Below are 18,738 nucleotides of genomic sequence, written 5' to 3' on the forward strand. Positions count from 1 at the left end.
CTGTTCCCCAGAGCACAGGTGTTAAACTCATTCCACGGAGGGCTGTTTGTTTTCACGTCTTCCTTGTACTTGATTGAGGAATTTAGGTCACCTGGTTGTCTTAAGTTTTAGCAGACGCTCCTATCCAGAGAGACTTGCAGTAGTACTGGTCCCTCGCGGGAATCGATCCCACAACCCAGATGTTGCTAGTGCCATGCTCTACCAACTAGACGCATGGAACCTGGGTCGTCTAGGTCTTAATTGAAAGGAAAAACCAAAAGCCTGCAGACACTGGACTAGGCCTTTCATGGAATGAGTGACACCCCTGCCCTATAGAGGGCACTACTTTTGACTAGAGTCCTATCAAAAGTTGTGCATTATATAGGGACTAGGGTGCCATTTGGGACTCAAGAAGCATTTTGAAGGATGTTAGGCGACTGCTGTTAACCTGCCGTATGCTTCTCGTCTATATGGACTTAACATTTCCTATGCAGTTTGGGACTTCAATAAAATGGGGTTCTTGTATGCAACATCCATTTCCTGATCCGTCTCTTTTTGAGTCCAGTTATTCAGGCACTGTAGAATAACAGAAAAGCAGTGTGTCCACATACCAAGAGGTGATCAGTGACCAGGCAAAGCCATGTGTTTATTAGTGAGGATTATTCTCATGGCTCAGTCTGGCAGCAGGGAAGGGGAGGCTTTAGGAAGTAACACCCAGTCTCCTTTATCTCATCACCTGATTTACTTAAGGTACATTACAATGGGTGGTCCAGGTCTCATGTCCCATGTGGGGGGAGGCCGATGACAGAGGGCACCATCAGACCAACTCCTTGAAATTTGCGTTTGTCTAAAACTTCACTGTTACATGTGTACATTACCTGTATTTATACATTGTTTTAACAGGAAAATATCAAGTTGGAGTGTGTTTAATGGCACCCTATTCCAAATCCGATGGGCCCTGGTCAATCAAGAGTTGTACTATGTACCAAAACCAGATTTTAGTTTGTGTGGTCCTTGTGCCCTCCTCTAAAAGGACAGACAGCAACCTCTTAACCCCCCACACAAAGCATATTCCTCCTCTGACATGAGAGCAGCACAACTCCACCTTCTCCCTCCAGGGTCTGAAAACTATTACAGACCCACCAACCATATAAAATGCAAGTCAGCTTACTTCTGTAAATAAAATTTATTTTTTTATACAGGTATTTAATTTGCCCCAAGCAAAAGTCAGTCAGTATAGATCATAACGGATGTTGCTGTCACAAATGGAAAGTTAAAACTCTCAGAGAACAGAGAAATCATGTCAGATCTGCCCCAAAGACACTGCAGGTGATAGCCACTGAATAAAGGCTCCATCCCAAATGTTACCCAGTTCCTTATATAGGGCACTACTTTTATTAGGGCCCCATAGGGCTCTGGTCAAAAGGAGTGCACTTACATAGGGGATAAGGTGTAATTTGGGCCATGAACGCACCCTTCATCCACCCGACAGGAGACCTCTGCATTTCATACCAGGACCTGACCTGGAGGGGCTCCGTCTGGGCGCTGAGGAGTTCAAATTTCCCTAGATACAGATATAGGATCAGCTTCCTCTCCACCAATGTTAATCTTAACCATTAGTGGGAGGAAATACAAAGCTGAGTCAAGATCAGCATCTAGGGACAACTTCACCCTACACCGGCACTGAGTTGGGGTCAGCTTGCCTTAAATAAATAATACACTGAGGTGAAGTGATGAGAGGTGGACAGGTGCGTGTTGCTGTGCAATGGGGCAAGGAGGGTTAGGGGAACAAGGGTTGAGGACTCATTTGCGCTGGACTGTTGTGAAGGGTGAGGGCATCTGGATGGGTGGTTGGACAGGCTGGAAGGAGGAGGGAACAGGCTTCTTTCGTGTGTCTGGAGAGGGCGCCTGGAGCACTGAGGGGAGGAGCTGGTTACGTTTGATGATCTGTAGGGCGAGCTGTGTGTTCCCTGAGAGAGAGAGGAGAGGGGGTGGGGGGTGGGGGGGGTGGGAACATAGAGAGGAGAGGGGGGGGACATAGAGGGGTTGGGGACATAGAGAGGAGAGGGGTGGGGACATAGAGGGGTTGGGGGGTGGGAACAATGTGAGGAGAGGGGTGGGGGTGGGAACATAAAGTGAGGAGAGGGGGTGGGAACATAAAGTGAGGAGAGGGGGTGGGGACATAAAGTGAGGAGAGGGGTGGGGACATAAAGTGAGGAGAGGGGGTGGGAACATAAAGTGAGGAGAGGGGGGTGGGGACATAAAGTGAGGAGAGGGGGTGGGGACATAAAGTGAGGAGAGGGGTGGGGACATAAAGTGAGGAGAGGGGTGGGGACATAAAGTGAGGAGAGGGGGTGGGGACATAAAGTGAGGAGAGGGGTGGGAACATAAAGAGAGGAGAGGGGTGGGAACATAAAGAGAGGAGAGGGGTGGGAACATAAAGTGAGGAGAGGGGGTGGGGACATAAAGAGAGGCAGAGGGAAACGGTGAGATCATACACAGCTCTTAGTAAGGTCATAAGGTCCTGACCCCTGCCCTTTCTACACTGGATAGAGGTTGACTGACAGCAGTAATCTGTCATCACTGCCTTTGTGCCAGAGTGTGGCCTTCGGCATTCTACCTGGAGAATTCTAGAACTGGAATGTCAAGAGTTTGACATCAGTCTCAACACTTCCTTGGAACCCCTCCCCTTACCTCATACTATGCTAGAAAACAATAGTCAATAAGAATCTATAAAAGACAACTATCATAAGGGCCATATTGGGAAACCCGAGGGCCCCACATCACAACTTTGCAGGTGGGAATGAGACCCCAGAGAGAAGACTCACCGTTCTGCAGCTCCAGGTAGACAGCCAGTAAGATGGCTTCAGGAGGAATCTCCTTGGTGTTCACCATGGAGGCGGCCTGGGAGAGAGGAACAGGTTCACAGACATCTAAACACAGTCATGTTTGGGATAATAACACATCTGAATGGTTTCAAGAGATAAGTATGTACTGTAGCTGTGTGTGTGGTCGTGTGCCTGCAAGTATGAACCGTACCTGATGCAGGCACTTGCGGGCCTTCTCGTACTCACTCCTCAGACAATAGGCACTGCCCAGGTTGAACAGCATTATGGCCCGGGCTGAGCTCACTGTGCTGGGGTAACACAGAGGAGTCTGCTTCCTGCTGTACCAACACACAACACACCCTGTCAACACATGATCACTGGATGTCACCTCACACACAGATGGGGAGTCTCTACTGAGACTGCAGGGAGTGTGTTAGGTGATAAGTGTGTGTGTGTATATATACACTCACATGACTCGACAGGCTCCAGATCCCCTTTATCTGGCCCTGTGAACACAAAATCAAACAGTGATCCAGTCATCATGTGACTCAGACATCAAACCATCATGTGGTAAAATGGATAGGTCATTTCAGTTAGGGCAGAATACTGGTTGGGGTGCTGTGTTTTCCAGCAGAGCCATCGATTGGAGGAGGGGTGGGTGTGAGGACTAACCTTGGTCCTGCTCGCTGGACAACACCCCCATGGAGACATCAGTGACATTCTCTGGGTTGAGGTGACCGATGGCCTCTGAGATCCGGTCCAGGGATATGAGGGCCTCTGCAGCATACAGGTGTCCCAGGAACCTGGAACAGAGAGACATTGGGTCAGACAGAATCAGATCACTAGTATTGGGGCTTGTTCATGGGGATGTGAACATAGCTAATCATATATACTGTCAAAAAGGTGATCTACCGTGAAACTTCAATTAACAGCCCGGGCGTTAAATCACTCAACACAACACACTTCTTAGAGACAGGCGGATATTTGAGCCGGATTCTTTGTCCTTAATGCACACAGCTTTTGCATTGTTAATTGTTTAATTCCAGCATTATTATTATTATTCTTTTTTGAATTTTACCCCTTTTTCTCCCCAATTTCATGGTGTCCAATTGTTGTAGTAGCTACTATCTTGTCTCATCGCTACAACTCCCGTACTGGCTCGGGAGAGACGAAGGATGAAAGTCATGCGTCCTCCGATACACAACCCAACCAAGCCGCACTGCTTCTTAACACGGTGCGGCTGGCTTCCGGGTTGGATGCGCACTAATGCGCCGGAGGAAACACCGTGCACCTGGCCACCTTGGCTAGCGCACACTGCGCCCAGCCCGCCACAGGAGTCGCTGGTGCGCGATGAGACAATGACACTCCTACCGACCAAGCCCTCCCTAACCCGGGCGACGCTAGGCCAATTGTGCGTCGCCCCACGGACCTCCCGGTCACGGCTGGTTACGACAGAGCCTGGGCGCGTACCCAGGGACTCTGATGGCACAGCTGGTGCTGCAGTACAGCGCCCTTAACCACTGCGCCACCCGGGAGGCCCAATTCCAGCATTATTTTAATCAATTTCCTACACGGTCAGGTTTATTTTGTCTTAGTATGCGCCTCTATAAAAATGTACTAGTCTCCTTTATGACTGTGCATTTTCAGCAGTTCTTACTTTTGCCACTAGAGGGTGGTCGGACAATTTCTGTACTCCTAAAGTTTAGTGTTTTTGTGCTGGCCGGTTAGCTAGCAGTTATTAGTGCTTTCCTCCTGCCGATAAAAACGGATGATTGCCATAATTGATTTTTTTTTATGTCACAAACCAAACATTAAACCTCGTAAACGATGAATGGTAATCACGTAAACAGTTAATTTGCTGAAATGTCTGCTGTTGCCTAGCTATTAAATGGGACTGGTGGCTATTTGATACTGAGTTTTACAGTATGTACAGGTGCGACCTAATATATTGGCACCCCTGCACTTTCCTTAAATAATTCCCTATTCTCAAATCAATTTGACATAACGTTTTTCCCCGAACATTGTTATTGGATTTTCAACATTGCAGAACCAAATTTGGTTTTGTAAACTGAATTTACAATTTAGAAAATAAAGACCAACGACAAAATGATTGGCACCCCGGAGCTGAAACTTGCACAGCCTTTAGCCAAGATAACGGCAGACAAACACTTCTTGTAGCCATCAATGAACTTGCTGCACCTTTCTACTGACAATTAGGCCCCCTTTCAGCAGCAATCTGCTCTAATTCTTTCATGTTTGAGGGGTGCCCTCCACCTACTGGTGTTTTCAGATCTCACCATAGGTTATGGATGTACATGGTGTGGTGACCAAAAGTTTATTTACGTATTTTTTTACTTATTTTAGAAGAAATACATTAACCCTCCACATTCTGGGGTGAGGAGGACAGCAGGATACCCCCCCCCTAGTCTGTCATTAACCCTCCACATTCTGGGGTGAGGAGGACAGCAGGATGCCCCCTAGTCTGTCATTAACCTCCACATTCTGGGGTGAGGAGGACAGCAGGATACCCCTAGTATGTCATTAACCCTCCACATTCTGGGGTGAGGAGGACAGCAGGATACCCCCAGTATGTCATTAACCCTCATTCTGGGGTGAGGAGGACAGCTAGGATTAACCCCCTAGTATGTCATTAACCCTCCACATTCTGGGGTGAGGAGGACAGCAGGATACCCCCCTAGTATGTCATTAACCCTCCACATTCTGGGGTGAGGAGGACAGCAGGATACCCCCTAGTATGTCATTAACCCTCCACATTCTGGGGTGAGGAGGACAGCAGGATACCCCCTAGTATGTCATTAACCCTCCACATTCTGGGGTGAGGAGGACAGCAGGATGCCCCCCTAGTATGTCATTAACCCTCCACATTCTGGGGGGTGAGGACAGCAGGATGCCCCCTAGTATGTCATTAACCCTCCACATTCTGGGGTGAGGAGGACAGCAGGATGCCCCCCTAGTATGTCATTAACCCTCCACATTCTGGGGGTGAGGACAGCAGGATGCCCCCCTAGTATGTCATTAACCCTCCACATTCTGGGGTGAGGAGGACAGCAGGATACCCCCCTAGTCTGTCATTAACCCTCCACATTCTGGGGTGAGGAGGACAGCAGGATGCCCCCCCCTAGTCTGTCATTAACCCTCCACATTCTGGGGTGAGGAGGACAGCAGGATGCCCCCCCTAGTATGTCATTAACCCTCCACATTCTGGGGTGAGGACAGCAGGATACCCCCTAGTATGTCATTAACCCTCCACATTCTGTGGTGAGGAGGACAGCAGGATACCCCCTAGTCTGTCATTAACCCTCCACATTCTGGGGTGAGGAGGACAGCAGGATACCCCCCCTAGTATGTCATTAACCCTCCACATTCTGCAGTGAGGAGGACAGCAGGATACCCCCCTAGTCTGTCATTAACCCTCCACATTCTGCAGTGAGGAGGACAGCAGGATACCCCCCTAGTCTGTCATTAACCCTCCACATTCTGGGGTGAGGAGGACAGCAGGATACCCCCCTAGTCTGTCATTAACCCTCCACATTCTGTGGTGAGGAGGACAGCAGTGCAGTCTAGGGACATGGTCTGTAATTAACCCTCCGCATTCTGTGGTGTGGAGGACAGCAGGATACCCCCCCTACTCTGTCATTAACCCTCCACATTCTGTGGTGCAATCCAAGGAAGGAGGAGGGGCTGACGGGAAGTCTGTGGTCATGAAGTCATTAAGTAGTCTGAAGAGTCAAGAGGTCTGCTAGGGCCACATTACCATTACCAGACGGTGAGTCATGTTGAGTGCTGTAAGCTTTGGGGGAGGGGGTGGTAAGTCATATGGAGGTTAATGAAGTGATAACAAGAGGTGCATGGGTAGCGGGAAGGAGGGGGGAGAGGAAGAAACAGAAAGAGGTGTTGAGGGGAAAGGGGGAGTGAGGATGAAAGGGGGAGTGAGGATGAAAGGCTAAGGGAAAAGGGGCTAGAGGAATGAAGTCCATCTGGTGTAAGAGTTTATCTGAGTGGGGAAAGAGAGATGGATAGAGAGAGACAGATGGATAGAGAGAGACAGATGGATAGAGAGACAGATGGATAGAGAGACAGATGGATAGAGAGAGACAGATGGATAGAGAGAGACAGATGGATAGAGAGAGACAGATGGATAGAGAGAGACAGATGGATAGAGAGAGACAGATGGATAGAGAGAGACAGATGGATAGAGAGAGACAGATGGATAGAGGTCTTACTTGAGTGATCCAGACAGCTTGGTCTGGTGAAGGAGCTTCTCTGCATGGTTCAGGGCCATCAGGTTGTCTCCTAACACCAGGGCCACGTAGGCACTGCAGGCCAGGAGGGAACACCTAGAGAGACAACACCATATAGGAGGACCCAGTCAACACGTCCAGGACAACAACAGATCACACTAACCCTGCACTGGGAAACATAGTGGGTTGCATAACTTTCAGATGTGGGGAAATTCATTCTTTATTGAAATGAATACTAATTAAACAAATTCAGTTCTTTCAATTATTTTCTTGGTTAAAAAGAAAAGTGCAGGTGAGGAGAGTCTGGACTGTAGTGGTCGTGTCCTCCCAGACCTCTCACTGGTTGGCAACAGAACACTCAGGGATTCCAGGAAATAAACCCAAGTAGTTGACGGGGCTGCTCGTAAAAAAAAACTTTCCCTGTGGGGTCAGCCCTTCATTCAGCACATCCTCCCCAACTCTAACCCCTCCCCAACTCTACCCCCTCCTAATGAAAAGTGGAGGGCAAGCTTTGTCCAATTAGTCCAGAGAACAGAGACCCAGGAGGACCAGGGCAACAGAGACCCAGGAGGACCAGGGTAACAGAGACCCAGGAGGACCAGGGCAACAGAGACCCAGGAGGACCAGGGCAACAGAGAATGGAAAAAAGAAAAAGTGGAGAAAGGATTATTAACTGACTGGGGGAGACAGGAAGGGGAGAAAGGATTATTAACTGACTGGGGGAGACAGGAAGGGGAGAAAGGATTATTAACTGACTGGGGGAGACAGGAAGGGGAGAAAGGATTATTAACTGACTGGAGGAGACAGGAAGGGGAGAAAGGATTATTAACTGACTGGAGGAGACAGGAAGGGGAGAAAGTATTATTAACTGACTGGGGGAGACAGGAAGGGGAGAAAGGATTATTAACTGACTGGGGGAGACAGGAAGGGGAGAAAGGATTATTAACTGACTGGGGGAGACAGGAAGGGGAACAGAAAGGTCTGGGTAGAGAGGTCTCTCTTACCTGAGGTTTTCAACCTCCTGTTTCCTCAGAGGTGAAGACGGTGCTGCAGAAAGGAACTTGTCTCCTTCTTGACCCTTCCCACTGTCAAACCAACGATAAGGACGTCGGGGAAATGGAAAGAAAGATACTTCCTGTAAAGTTCTTCTTCTATAAGAGGACATGGAGAGCTGAATCCTTGTTAATAGTCTATAATCTTAACCACAGTGCTCTACAAAAATAGATTTGACAAGGCATGTTTTAGCACCAATCTCAGGGTGAGATGAGACACTGACCTGCAGGCGTCGCTGTTCTCTGAGCCGCTCTCTGTGCTGCCTGACTGGCTGGTTGTCTTGGAGCCGTTCTCTGCCTTGTTCTCCTGCTGCTGGTGATCAGGGAGGAGGACCAGGCCGTTCCTCAGACAGATCGCTGCAAACTCCATACTGGCCACCGGAATGGCTGCAGACTGCCCATCACTACACACACCCACATTTAGGAGAGGAAAGAGTAACCAAGAGGTTAATGGAGATATAGTAATGATCAACATCTTGAGTTGTCTCAGAGTACCCTCTAATTTCAGCAATCACTACCACGTAAACAAATGTTTAGCGCCATCTCCTGGACAGCACTGGTTATAGGGAGGGGGAAAACGGACCTGTAGATTGTGTTCTGGGTGGACTGTGATGCCAGGATGATCTTGCGATGGTAGCCCTGCCCAACGATGGCCTGAACAATGCCCTTTTACTCGGAAGACCCTTGTTGTCTTGTTCTAAGCTCTGGAAAAATAACAAAATGCTAAATTTGAATGTTGTTAAGTTTTATTTCACTGTAAGAAAACAAGTGTGTGTGTGAGTGTGTGTTTTTAAAAATCACAACTCACACCCTTGTTGGCAGCAATGCAGCACTCTGCCAACCGTAACCAGAGGCCAGGGTTAGAGTGGTACACCTGCACAGCATCCATCAGACAGTCGAAAGCCGCCAGGGCCGCCGATGTGCAGCAGCTGGATCCCACAGTTATACAGCAGCTCATAACGCTTGTTGGCTAGCAGTGCACACATGGGGATGCCCGAGAACTGCTTAGCTGGAAGGACAGAGAGACAACAGAGCTAGTCGGCGTACAATGACAGGAGAAACATGTAGGACCAGTTTCCCAGACACATATTACACTAGTCCTGCACTAAGATACCATTTTGATGTCCGAATCTGCATAACATACTTTTAAGTCCAAGACTAGACTTAATCTGTGTCCGAGAAACTGTCCTGTGGCTTTGAATGGCGTTAAACCCAGTTTGTTGACTCACATTGCCCGTTCCCCGTCGCCCCACCGTCCCCCAGCTGTGCACACGTGTGGTCGTTCTCCTGCAGGGCCTTTTTGAAGTAGAATATACCTAGGTTGTGTTTCCCCATGGCAAAGTGTATGCAACCCAGATTGTTCCAGAACATACAGCGCACACATTCACCTGATGGTAGAAACAAACAAGACAGAACATTTAGCGGAAGTTCACTTTCATATAGGGAAGTGGCTCCCAAACTTTTTATAGTCCCGTACCCCTTCAAACGTTCAACCTCCAGCTGCGTACCCCCTCTAGCACCAGGGTCAGCTGTACCCCCTCTAGCACCAGGGTCAGCACTCTCAAATGTTGTTTTTTTGCCATCATTGTAACCCTGCCACACATACATTATACAATGCATTTATTAGACATAAGAATGAGTGTGAGTTGTCGTCACAACGCGGCTCGTGGGAAGTGACAAAGAGCTCTTATAGGACCAAATCAAATCAATAATTTAGCTTTCTTACATATAAACTTAATTTGTTAATCGAGAATTGTGAAAAACTCACCACAATTTAATGAGAAAGGTGTGCGTGAAAGGATGCACATAACTCTGCAATGTTGGGTTGTATTAGAGAGAGTCACAGTCTTAAATCATATTCCACACACAGTCTGTGCCTGTATTTAGTTTTCATGCTAGTGAGGGCCGAGAATCCACTCTCACATAGGTACGTGGTTGCAAAGGGCATCAGTGTCTTAACAGCATGATTCTCCAAGGCAAACTGAGTGCAGCCCAATCCAGAAATCTGGCAGTGGCTTCTGATTAAATTCCATTTTCACAGAACCGCTTGCTGCAATTTCAATGAGGCCCCCTTGCTCAGATATTGGTAATTTGACTGGAGGCAGGGCATGAAAGGGATAACAAATCCAATAGTTTGTGTCGTCCATTTTAGGAAAGTACCTGTGTAATTACGCACCCAACTCACTCAGGTGCTTCGCTATATCACATTAGACATCGTCTGTAAGCTGGAGTTCATTTGCACAAAAAAAAAATCATACAATGATTGAAAGACCTGTGTTAAGACCTTGTTAATGCAGACAGAGAAGAGCTCCAACTTCTTCATCATAGCCTCAATTTTGTCCCGCACATGGAATATAGTTGCGAAGAGTCCCTGTAATCCAACCTAGATTCAGTTCATTCAGCCTAGAAAAAACATCACCCAGATAGGCCAGTCGTGTAAGCGGTCAGACTAGTGAAAATTATGGCCAGTAATGAAAAGTTTAAGCTGGTCTCCCAATTCAAAAAAGCATGCCAATACTTTGCCCCTTCATGACCAGGGCACTTCTGTTGTAAAAGCGTTACATGGTTGCTGCACATATTATTGCATTATGCAGAAAATACACGAGAGTCAGGGGCCTTGCTTTAACAAAGTTAAACATTTTTACTGTAATGTCCAAAACGTCTTTCAAGCTGTCAGGCATTCCTATGGCAGCAAGAGCCTCTCAGTGCATACTGCAGTGTACCCAAGAGCCTCTCGGTGCATACTGCAGTGTACCCAAGAGCCTCTCGGTGCATACTGCAGTGTACCCAAGAGCCTCTCAGTGCATACGGCAGTGTACCCAAGAGCCTCTCAGTGCATACGGCAGTGTACCCAAGAGCCTCTCGGTGCATACGGCAGTGTACCCAAGAGCCTCTCAGTGCATACGGCAGTGTACACAAGAGCCTCTCAGTGCATACGGCAGTGTACCCAAGAGCCTCTCAGTGCATACGGCAGTGTACCCAAGAGCCTCTCAGTGCATACGGCAGTGTACCCAAGAGCCTCTCAGTGCATACTGCAGTGTACCCAAGAGCCTCTCAGTGCATACTGCAGTGTACCCAAGAGCCTCTCAGTGCATACTGCAGTGTACCCAAGAGCCTCTCGGTGCATACGGCAGTGTACCCAAGAGCCTCTCAGTGCATACGGCAGTGTACCCAAGAGCCTCTCAGTGCATACGGCAGTGTACCCAAGAGCCTCTCGGTGCATACGGCAGTGTACCCAAGAGCCTCTCGGTGCATACGGCAGTGTACCCAAGAGCCTCTCGGTGCATACTGCAGTGTACCCAAGAGCCTCTCAGTGCATACTGCAGTGTATCCAAGAGCCTCTCGGTGGATGCTGCAGTGTACCCAAGAGCCTCTCGGTGCATACGGCAGTGTACCCAAGAGCCTCTCGGTGCATACTGCAGTGTACCCAAGAGCCTCTCAGTGCATACTGCAGTGTATCCAAGAGCCTCTCGGTGGATGCTGCAGTGTACCCAAGTGGCGTCGGGAGCAACTGCTTGCACGCGCGTTACCACTCCACTATGTCTCCCTGTCATGGCTTTTGCACCATCAGTACAGATACCAACACATCTTGACCACCAAAGTCCATTTGATGTCACAAAGCTGTCCAGTACTTTAGAAATATCCTCTCCTGTTGTCCTGGTTTCCAGAAGAGGATGTTTTTCTTAATTGACCCCCATAAACATAACGGACATTTACCAGGAGCTGTTGACACATCGAGCTATAACGCATAGAATTCACTGCCTTGTATGCGAAGCAGTAATTGTTTCAAAACATCTCCTGCCATGTCACTGATGCGCTGTGAAACAGTGTTGTTTGATGAAGATATTGTCTGTATAGTTTTGGGGCCTTTTCCCCAGCATTGTTCCAGCCATATCCGCGGCAGAAGCAAGAATTAAGTTATCCACAATAGTATGGGGCTTGCCTGTCCGAGCCACTCGGTAGCTCACCACTTCTAGCCTCTTCTTATTAATGGTATCTGTTGCTTTTATGTCTTACTACTCAAAAGTCATCTTTATTCTCACTCAAAAACTCCCGTGGCTTATTTTTCAAATGGTCATGTTTCGTTTCTAAATGTCTGGCAAGAGTGAAGGTTTCCCGCGAGAAAGTAACGGTTAATGTGATTGGATGTTCATTATTTAACCAGGCTACCTGTATTTGACATTGTGTTGCTATTTCACTGAACACTAGATGGTTTCATTTTATTTCTGTCATTGAAACTAGGCTACTCAAGAGCAGAAAAAGACCCTCACCCAAATGTATAGACCCATTGGAAAAAATAAAAGCAGTTTACATGTATTTTTTTTTTTTTAAAGGAATCACATTTATTTGGCGTACCCCCGACGGCATTGCGTGCACCCCAGTTTGGGAAAACCTGATATAGGTAATACTCAATTGTGCTCTGTCACTAACAGGACAGTCCTAAACCCTTTTCACACCATCTAGACAACCTGATCCATATAGTCCTGAATCGGATATATACTTTTACATTGTCTTTTCCAGCACGTTCCAACAACCTTGTTGGATGTATGACCAGGTAAACAGGGGTCTAAACATACCTGTTTTGATGGCCCCAGGGTGCTCTGCGATGTTGGAGCTGTTTAAGAGCTTCACTGCTTTGCGGTAGTTTCCTCTCAGGTACTCAAAGTTACTCTTGAGGAAGAGTGAGGAAGCAGACTAGTGGGAGATGAAGGAAACACAGGTTGGCATGGAAACATTGACATTCTAGTCATTTAGCAGATGCCCTCATCCAAACGACTTACAATCAGTGCATTCGACTGAAGCAGGGAAAGGCAGGAAGGGGATGTTTGGGAGAGAGCAGGTTTAGTAAGCCAGTTTAATAACCTGGTTCCAGATCATGTCGTGCCATCTTTCTAACTCCTATGGTCATTGTCACGCCATTGACCATAGGAGTTGGTAAGACAGCACAAACAGAAACCAGGCTAGTTTAGTAATGTGTTTAGCAACGCAAACATCATGACTCACATTCCCTGCTGTGTTCATCACAGACTTGATCTCCCTTTTGCAGGCCTTTGATGACTTCATCTGAATGTACGCTCGCACTTTGTACTGTGGACGGGAAGAACGACAAGTGTGAAACAAAAGCAGCAATTCAAAAGCTGCTTTTCCGTCTTCATTTCCTCCACCTCAGGAAAAGGATTGGTGTTAAACGTACCTGGTGCATTTTGGATTTAGCCGCTTCGATCATGTCAATGAACTCTGCCTTCTGGTTCCGACCATCTTTGTTGACACTCTGCAATATCAAGAGAGACACCAACGTTTGAAAATAACCACATTGCAAAATATAGACTTCAAATGTCTTCTCATAGTAAGTGAAGTTTAAACCATTAGTAAAATAGCCTGCACTCAGATGTAACTAGCGTAACCGCAGTAAGATATTTTTGTGGGGCAACCAAAAATTACGTGGACACCCAAAGTAGGAGTGTATAGTGTTTGGTTCTAAAGGCACCTTTACACTGACCCAACATTGACCACCAACCGCCAAATCACACCTATTAAATTCTAAGTTTGTTGGTCAATGTTGTATCAGTGTGTACGCGCCTGAAGTATATTTTAGTAACCTGTCCTCCAGTAAGCTCCCTGAGATTATCCTGAATGAGGTCTGCTGCCTCCACTACCGGGTCCCTGTGAATGTAGAACTTGCACTGTGTCTGAAATATTACCTGGACATGACAGACAACCTCAATGTGAGTACACACGCAGCAGCACATCTTTGCCGTCAACACAAGAACCTTACAGTTGCCACTAATAATAACATATCTGCTTAGGAAGAACAGTCCTTTCTCCAAGAGGTGGAAAATAACATTCAACATACATGAGCACAGTAACAAACATCAGAACATCATGGGTGAAAGTCAGAAACATGACACCTGAGAATGGTGCATGCTGGCACACCCCTCTTTAGAGGGACACGTACCTCCCTTTGCCGTTCTTGTTATTTCCCTGTACAGACAGTTTCTCCAGCACAGCAAGGAGATGGAGGGCCTTCTCTGGCTGGTACGTTAGCAGGTACAGATCCACCAGCAAGAAGCAGACCGCCAGAGCAAACTTCTCTTCTAGGACAAATAACACCATCAAGCTAAACTGTTGGGCTGCAAAGGCCAATTCATCAGGAACATTGCCAGTTGCTGTGACTAAGTGTGTGCGTGTGAGTGTGTGTACGGTGTAGTCATGCAATACATTTCAATGTTTGTGTTCTCTGACAAGAGCTTATAGTCTGACAAATACGACTGTCCATATAAAAACACCAAAACCTACCAAACGGCTCCAGAAAATGGTACAGCCTCTCTCCAATAGCAATAGCTTCAGAGTACTGTCTCATGTGGTAGTGAATGATAGCTTGATTGTAGTAGAGAAGACTGTTTTCTACATCATCCAAACCATCAATATCCTCCATTGAAGTGTGAACCTTGATAGACAAAAAAGATGCATGAATGTTAAGTATTAGCCAACTTAATGAACTATTGTGTGCATCTGTGAATATATTCATCAAGAATCAAGACATTTAAAACAGGAATCAACAATACTAGAATATGTTTAACATTTATTTGGCGTGTCATTGAGAGACTGGATAAAAGGTTTCAACGATAGTCACCTGGTTTTTCATTGCAATAAGAGTCTGCTTCAGGGTGCATGTGGTGGTTTGGCCGCTCTTGTAGAATTCAGCTATTGCTTTATTCAAAGCAATCTTGTAGTCCTCCTTGTTCAACTCTTGCAACTTCCCAAGGTGTTTCAAAGATTCCTCATAGTTTCCAGCCTGTGAGTAAACAAATTAAAATCAACAAATGTAACTAAAAAAACGTGTGAATAGTTGCATCAACAAATGTAAACAAATATATGTAAATGTCAAATGTAAACAAACATGAATCAGATAGGTTTGATAGATGGAGTTGTAGCCAAGTTGGCTACAAACTCCCGAGGACAATTTGCAGAAAACTGTTGACGGTAAATAAATGCGACGTTACCGTAAACGCCTCCAACGCATTTGCAGCTATTGCTTTTTCTTGGTCTGAAATCCCAGGGGAAGAAGTGTTATCATGCTTGACTTGAATTAAAACAAAAAATAATAATATATATAGCCCATTTAGCTAGCTAATAATGCCAACTGTTTGCTGCCAAGCCATAACATAATGTTAAACCAAGTTAGTTAACGTAAGCTAGCTAGGTCCAAATTCTGGTGGGCGTGTGTTGACAGTTAGCATTCATGACACGCTAGTCAAGATTGTTGACATGACAAGTTTGGGAACTAGCAAGCTAGTGAATAGGTAGTCGAGTGTGCCAATGTTGGCACACGTGACACAATTAACAACTAGCTAGCTAACTAAATAGTTGTTTATTGGCATGTTTAGTTAGTAAATATAAATTCATAGCTAGTTAGCTACCAACGCAGCTAGCGCAAGGACACTGGAGGGATAGCTAGCTAGCAACACTGGCGTTTGCTAATATCAGCTAGCAAACAACCGATGGTTGGTTAAATGTAAAGTCCATGTAAATGCTGGTGGATGATTAAAACTAGTGTTTGTACTAGCTAGCTATCCGTACAGTTAGGAAGATAGAAATAACCGCGTTAGCATACCACTTTAGTTAACAGATATTAGCTAGCAAGCTAGTCACTCTCCCACCTGTGTTGTTATCTGCCATTTCGGGGATCTCGTGCTTTAATTGATGGAAATGCCCCAGCCAGAAGGTTTACTAAGATAAATATTGGGACAAAACGATTCGTTTACTATGTTAGCTAGCCAAGATGATAAATGTAAGTACTCAGCTCGTTCGTAACTAGAACAATATATCCGAAATCTGACCGCTCTCAAATGCTTTTTTTCAGTGTTCCGCCATTGAAATGACGCTTGAAGTAAACAAATCTGAAAGAGGGGCAGCTCGTGACACAGATGCCTGTCAACACAGATAAATAGTACCATCTACCGGTATGGAGGGAAAATTCAAGAAAAGTGTATTACTCAAAGCCTGGTCCCCATCCCATACATCAAATAATGTGGTCACTCTCACTGTAAAATAAAATAATCCTGCGTATTCATTTGCATTACCGGGTTATCAGAAGACATACATGATCTGCACAACTTAATAAAAACCAAAGCTAATAAAATATTTTGCATCAGTTTTCAATAACTCGCACCCCTAACTTATCTCCACACGGTGGCAGTAAATGATCATTATTGATACATGATGATGCCCCGCAGACTGGAAAGTAAGAAAGTCAGAGAAACAAAAATAAAATATAAAGTAGGCCTGATCGTTGCATTTGCTTCGCTTCAAAATCATGCATATTTGACACCGGTGAAATGTTGTTTACAAAATGATGTTATCTCGCTATAAAAGGGTTGCACTATACTGCCGTGAAGCTCCAGGGAGGACAATATAACTAACAAAGTAAACCAATTGTGTACTGCAGGCTAATAATGAAAATCAATTAAGCATCATTACAGAATCTCTCTCCATCTCTCTCTGTCGCATCAAAAAGGAAGTTAATAAAAAAAGACTAATGGCTTTTTAATTGTATTTCACTCAGGCAATTCTACACCGTCTGTGGTTCTTTGAATAAAGGACCCAGAGTAAGATCGGTTATTTGGCAAAGTCAAAAAGAAATAGAAGATGCTGGAAGATGTTTGAAACCCAGTGGCAGTTCCTGCTCTCAATAGTGAAGACTCGAAGGAGAGACTTGGCAAGAACAGCTGAAATATGCAAAGGGAAACAACAGTCCATCACTACATTAACACATGAAGGTCAGTCAAGCCAGAAAATGTCAAGATCGTAGAAAGTTTCTTCAAGTGCAGTCGCAAAAATCATCAAGCGCTATGATGAAACTGGCTCTCATGAGGATCGCCACAGGAAACGAAGACCCAGAGTTAGCTCTGCTGCACAGGATAAGTTCATTAGAGTTACCAGCCTCAAATTGCAGCCCAAATAAATGCTTCACTGAGTAATATAATAATAATAATAATAATAATAATAATATATGCCATTTAGCAGACGCTTTTATCCAAAGCGACTTACAGTCATGTGTGCATACATTCTACGTATGGGTGGTCCCGGGGATTGAACCCACTTCCCTGGCGTTACAAGCGCCATGCTCTACCAACTGAGCTACAGGACCAAGTAACAGACACATCTCAACATCAACTGTTCAGAGGAGACTGTGTGAATCAGGCCTTCATGGTTGAACTGCTGCAAAGAAACCACTACTAAAGGTCACAAATAATAATAAGAGACTTGCTTGGGCCAAGAAACATGAGCAATGGACATTAGACCTGTGGAAATCTGTCCTTTGGTCTGATGAGTCCAAAATTTGTGAGACGCAGAGTAGGTGAACGGATGATCTCTGTATGTGTGATTCCCACTGTGAAGCATGGAGGAAGAGGTGTGATGTGTGGGGGTACTTTGCTGGTGACACTGTCAGTGATTTATATAGAATTTAAGGCACGCTTAACCAGCCTGGCTACCACAGCATTCTGCAGCGATACGCCATCCCATATGATTTCCGCTTAGTGGGACCATCATTAGTTTTTCAACAATATCAACACACATCAAATCAAATCAAATGTTATTAGTCTCATGCGCCGAATACAACAGTGAAATGCTTACTTACGAGCCCCTAACCAACAATGCAGTTTAAAACAAATCCGGATAAGAATAATAAGGAAAAGTAACAAGAAATTAAAGAGCAGCAGTAAAATAACAATAGCGAGACTATATACGTACCGGTACAGAGTCAATGCGCAGAGGCACCGGTTAGTTGAGGTAATATGTACATGAAGGTAGAGTTATTAAAGTGACTATGCCTAGATGATAACAACAGAGAGTAGCAGCGGAGGGGGGCAATGCAAATAGTCTGGGTAGCCATTTGATTAGATGTTCAGAAGTGTTATGGCTTGGGGGTAGAAGCTGTTGAGAAGCCTCTTGGACCTAGACTTAGCGCTCCAGTACTGTTTGCCGTGCGGTAGCAAAGAGAACAGTCTATGACTAGGGTGGCTGGAGTCTTTGACAATTTTCTGGCCTTCCTCTGACACTGCCTGGTATAGAGGTCCTGGATGGCGGGAAGCTTGGCCCCAGTGATGTACTGGGTCGTTCACACTACCCTCTGTAGTGTCGTGCGGCGGGAGGCTGAGCAGTTACCATACCAGGCAGTGATGCAACCATGCTCTCTATGGTGCAGCTGTAGAACCTTTCGAGGATCTGAGGACCCATGCCAAATCTTTTCAGTCTCCTGAGGGGGAATAGGTTTTGTCGCTTCACTCTTCACAACTGTCTTGGTGTGCTTGGAATATGTTAGTTTGTTGGTGATGTGGACACCAAGGAACTTGAATCTCTCAACCTGCTCCACTGCAGCCCCGTCGATGAGAATGGGGGCATGCTTGGTCCTCTCCTCCAGGCTGTGTAAGGGCTATTTGACCAAGAAGGAGAGTGATGGAGTGCTGCATCAGATGACCTGTCCTGGTTTGGGATGAGTTGGATCGCAGAGTGAAGGAAAGCAGCCAACAAGTGCTCAGCATATGTGGGAACTCCTTCAAGATTGTTGGAAAAGCATTCCAGGTGAGGCTGGTTGAGAGAATACCGAAAGTG

General features: G+C 46.0%; 1 protein-coding gene across 1 annotated transcript; it reads right to left on the bottom strand.

Annotated features, from left to right (window-relative positions):
* Positions 1 to 1,150: 1,150 nt before the first annotated feature.
* On the bottom strand, positions 1,151 to 16,012 carry LOC124026258 (CCR4-NOT transcription complex subunit 10-like). The gene is given in 21 exon segments (XM_046339357.1): positions 1,151 to 1,949; positions 2,808 to 2,883; positions 3,019 to 3,142; positions 3,274 to 3,313; positions 3,480 to 3,610; positions 7,052 to 7,165; positions 8,074 to 8,154; positions 8,346 to 8,525; positions 8,705 to 8,792; positions 8,795 to 8,825; positions 8,930 to 9,029; positions 9,031 to 9,130; positions 9,351 to 9,509; positions 12,699 to 12,816; positions 13,126 to 13,209; positions 13,316 to 13,391; positions 14,078 to 14,216; positions 14,419 to 14,569; positions 14,756 to 14,917; positions 15,126 to 15,169; positions 15,783 to 16,012. Coding segments are annotated over 21 exon segments (2,184 nt in total). The 5' UTR covers positions 15,802 to 16,012; the 3' UTR covers positions 1,151 to 1,782.
* Positions 16,013 to 18,738: the final 2,726 nt, after the last annotated feature.

This window comes from Oncorhynchus gorbuscha, unplaced genomic scaffold (genome assembly GCF_021184085.1).
Source record: "Oncorhynchus gorbuscha isolate QuinsamMale2020 ecotype Even-year unplaced genomic scaffold, OgorEven_v1.0 Un_scaffold_2672, whole genome shotgun sequence".
Taxonomy (NCBI): domain Eukaryota; kingdom Metazoa; phylum Chordata; class Actinopteri; order Salmoniformes; family Salmonidae; genus Oncorhynchus; species Oncorhynchus gorbuscha.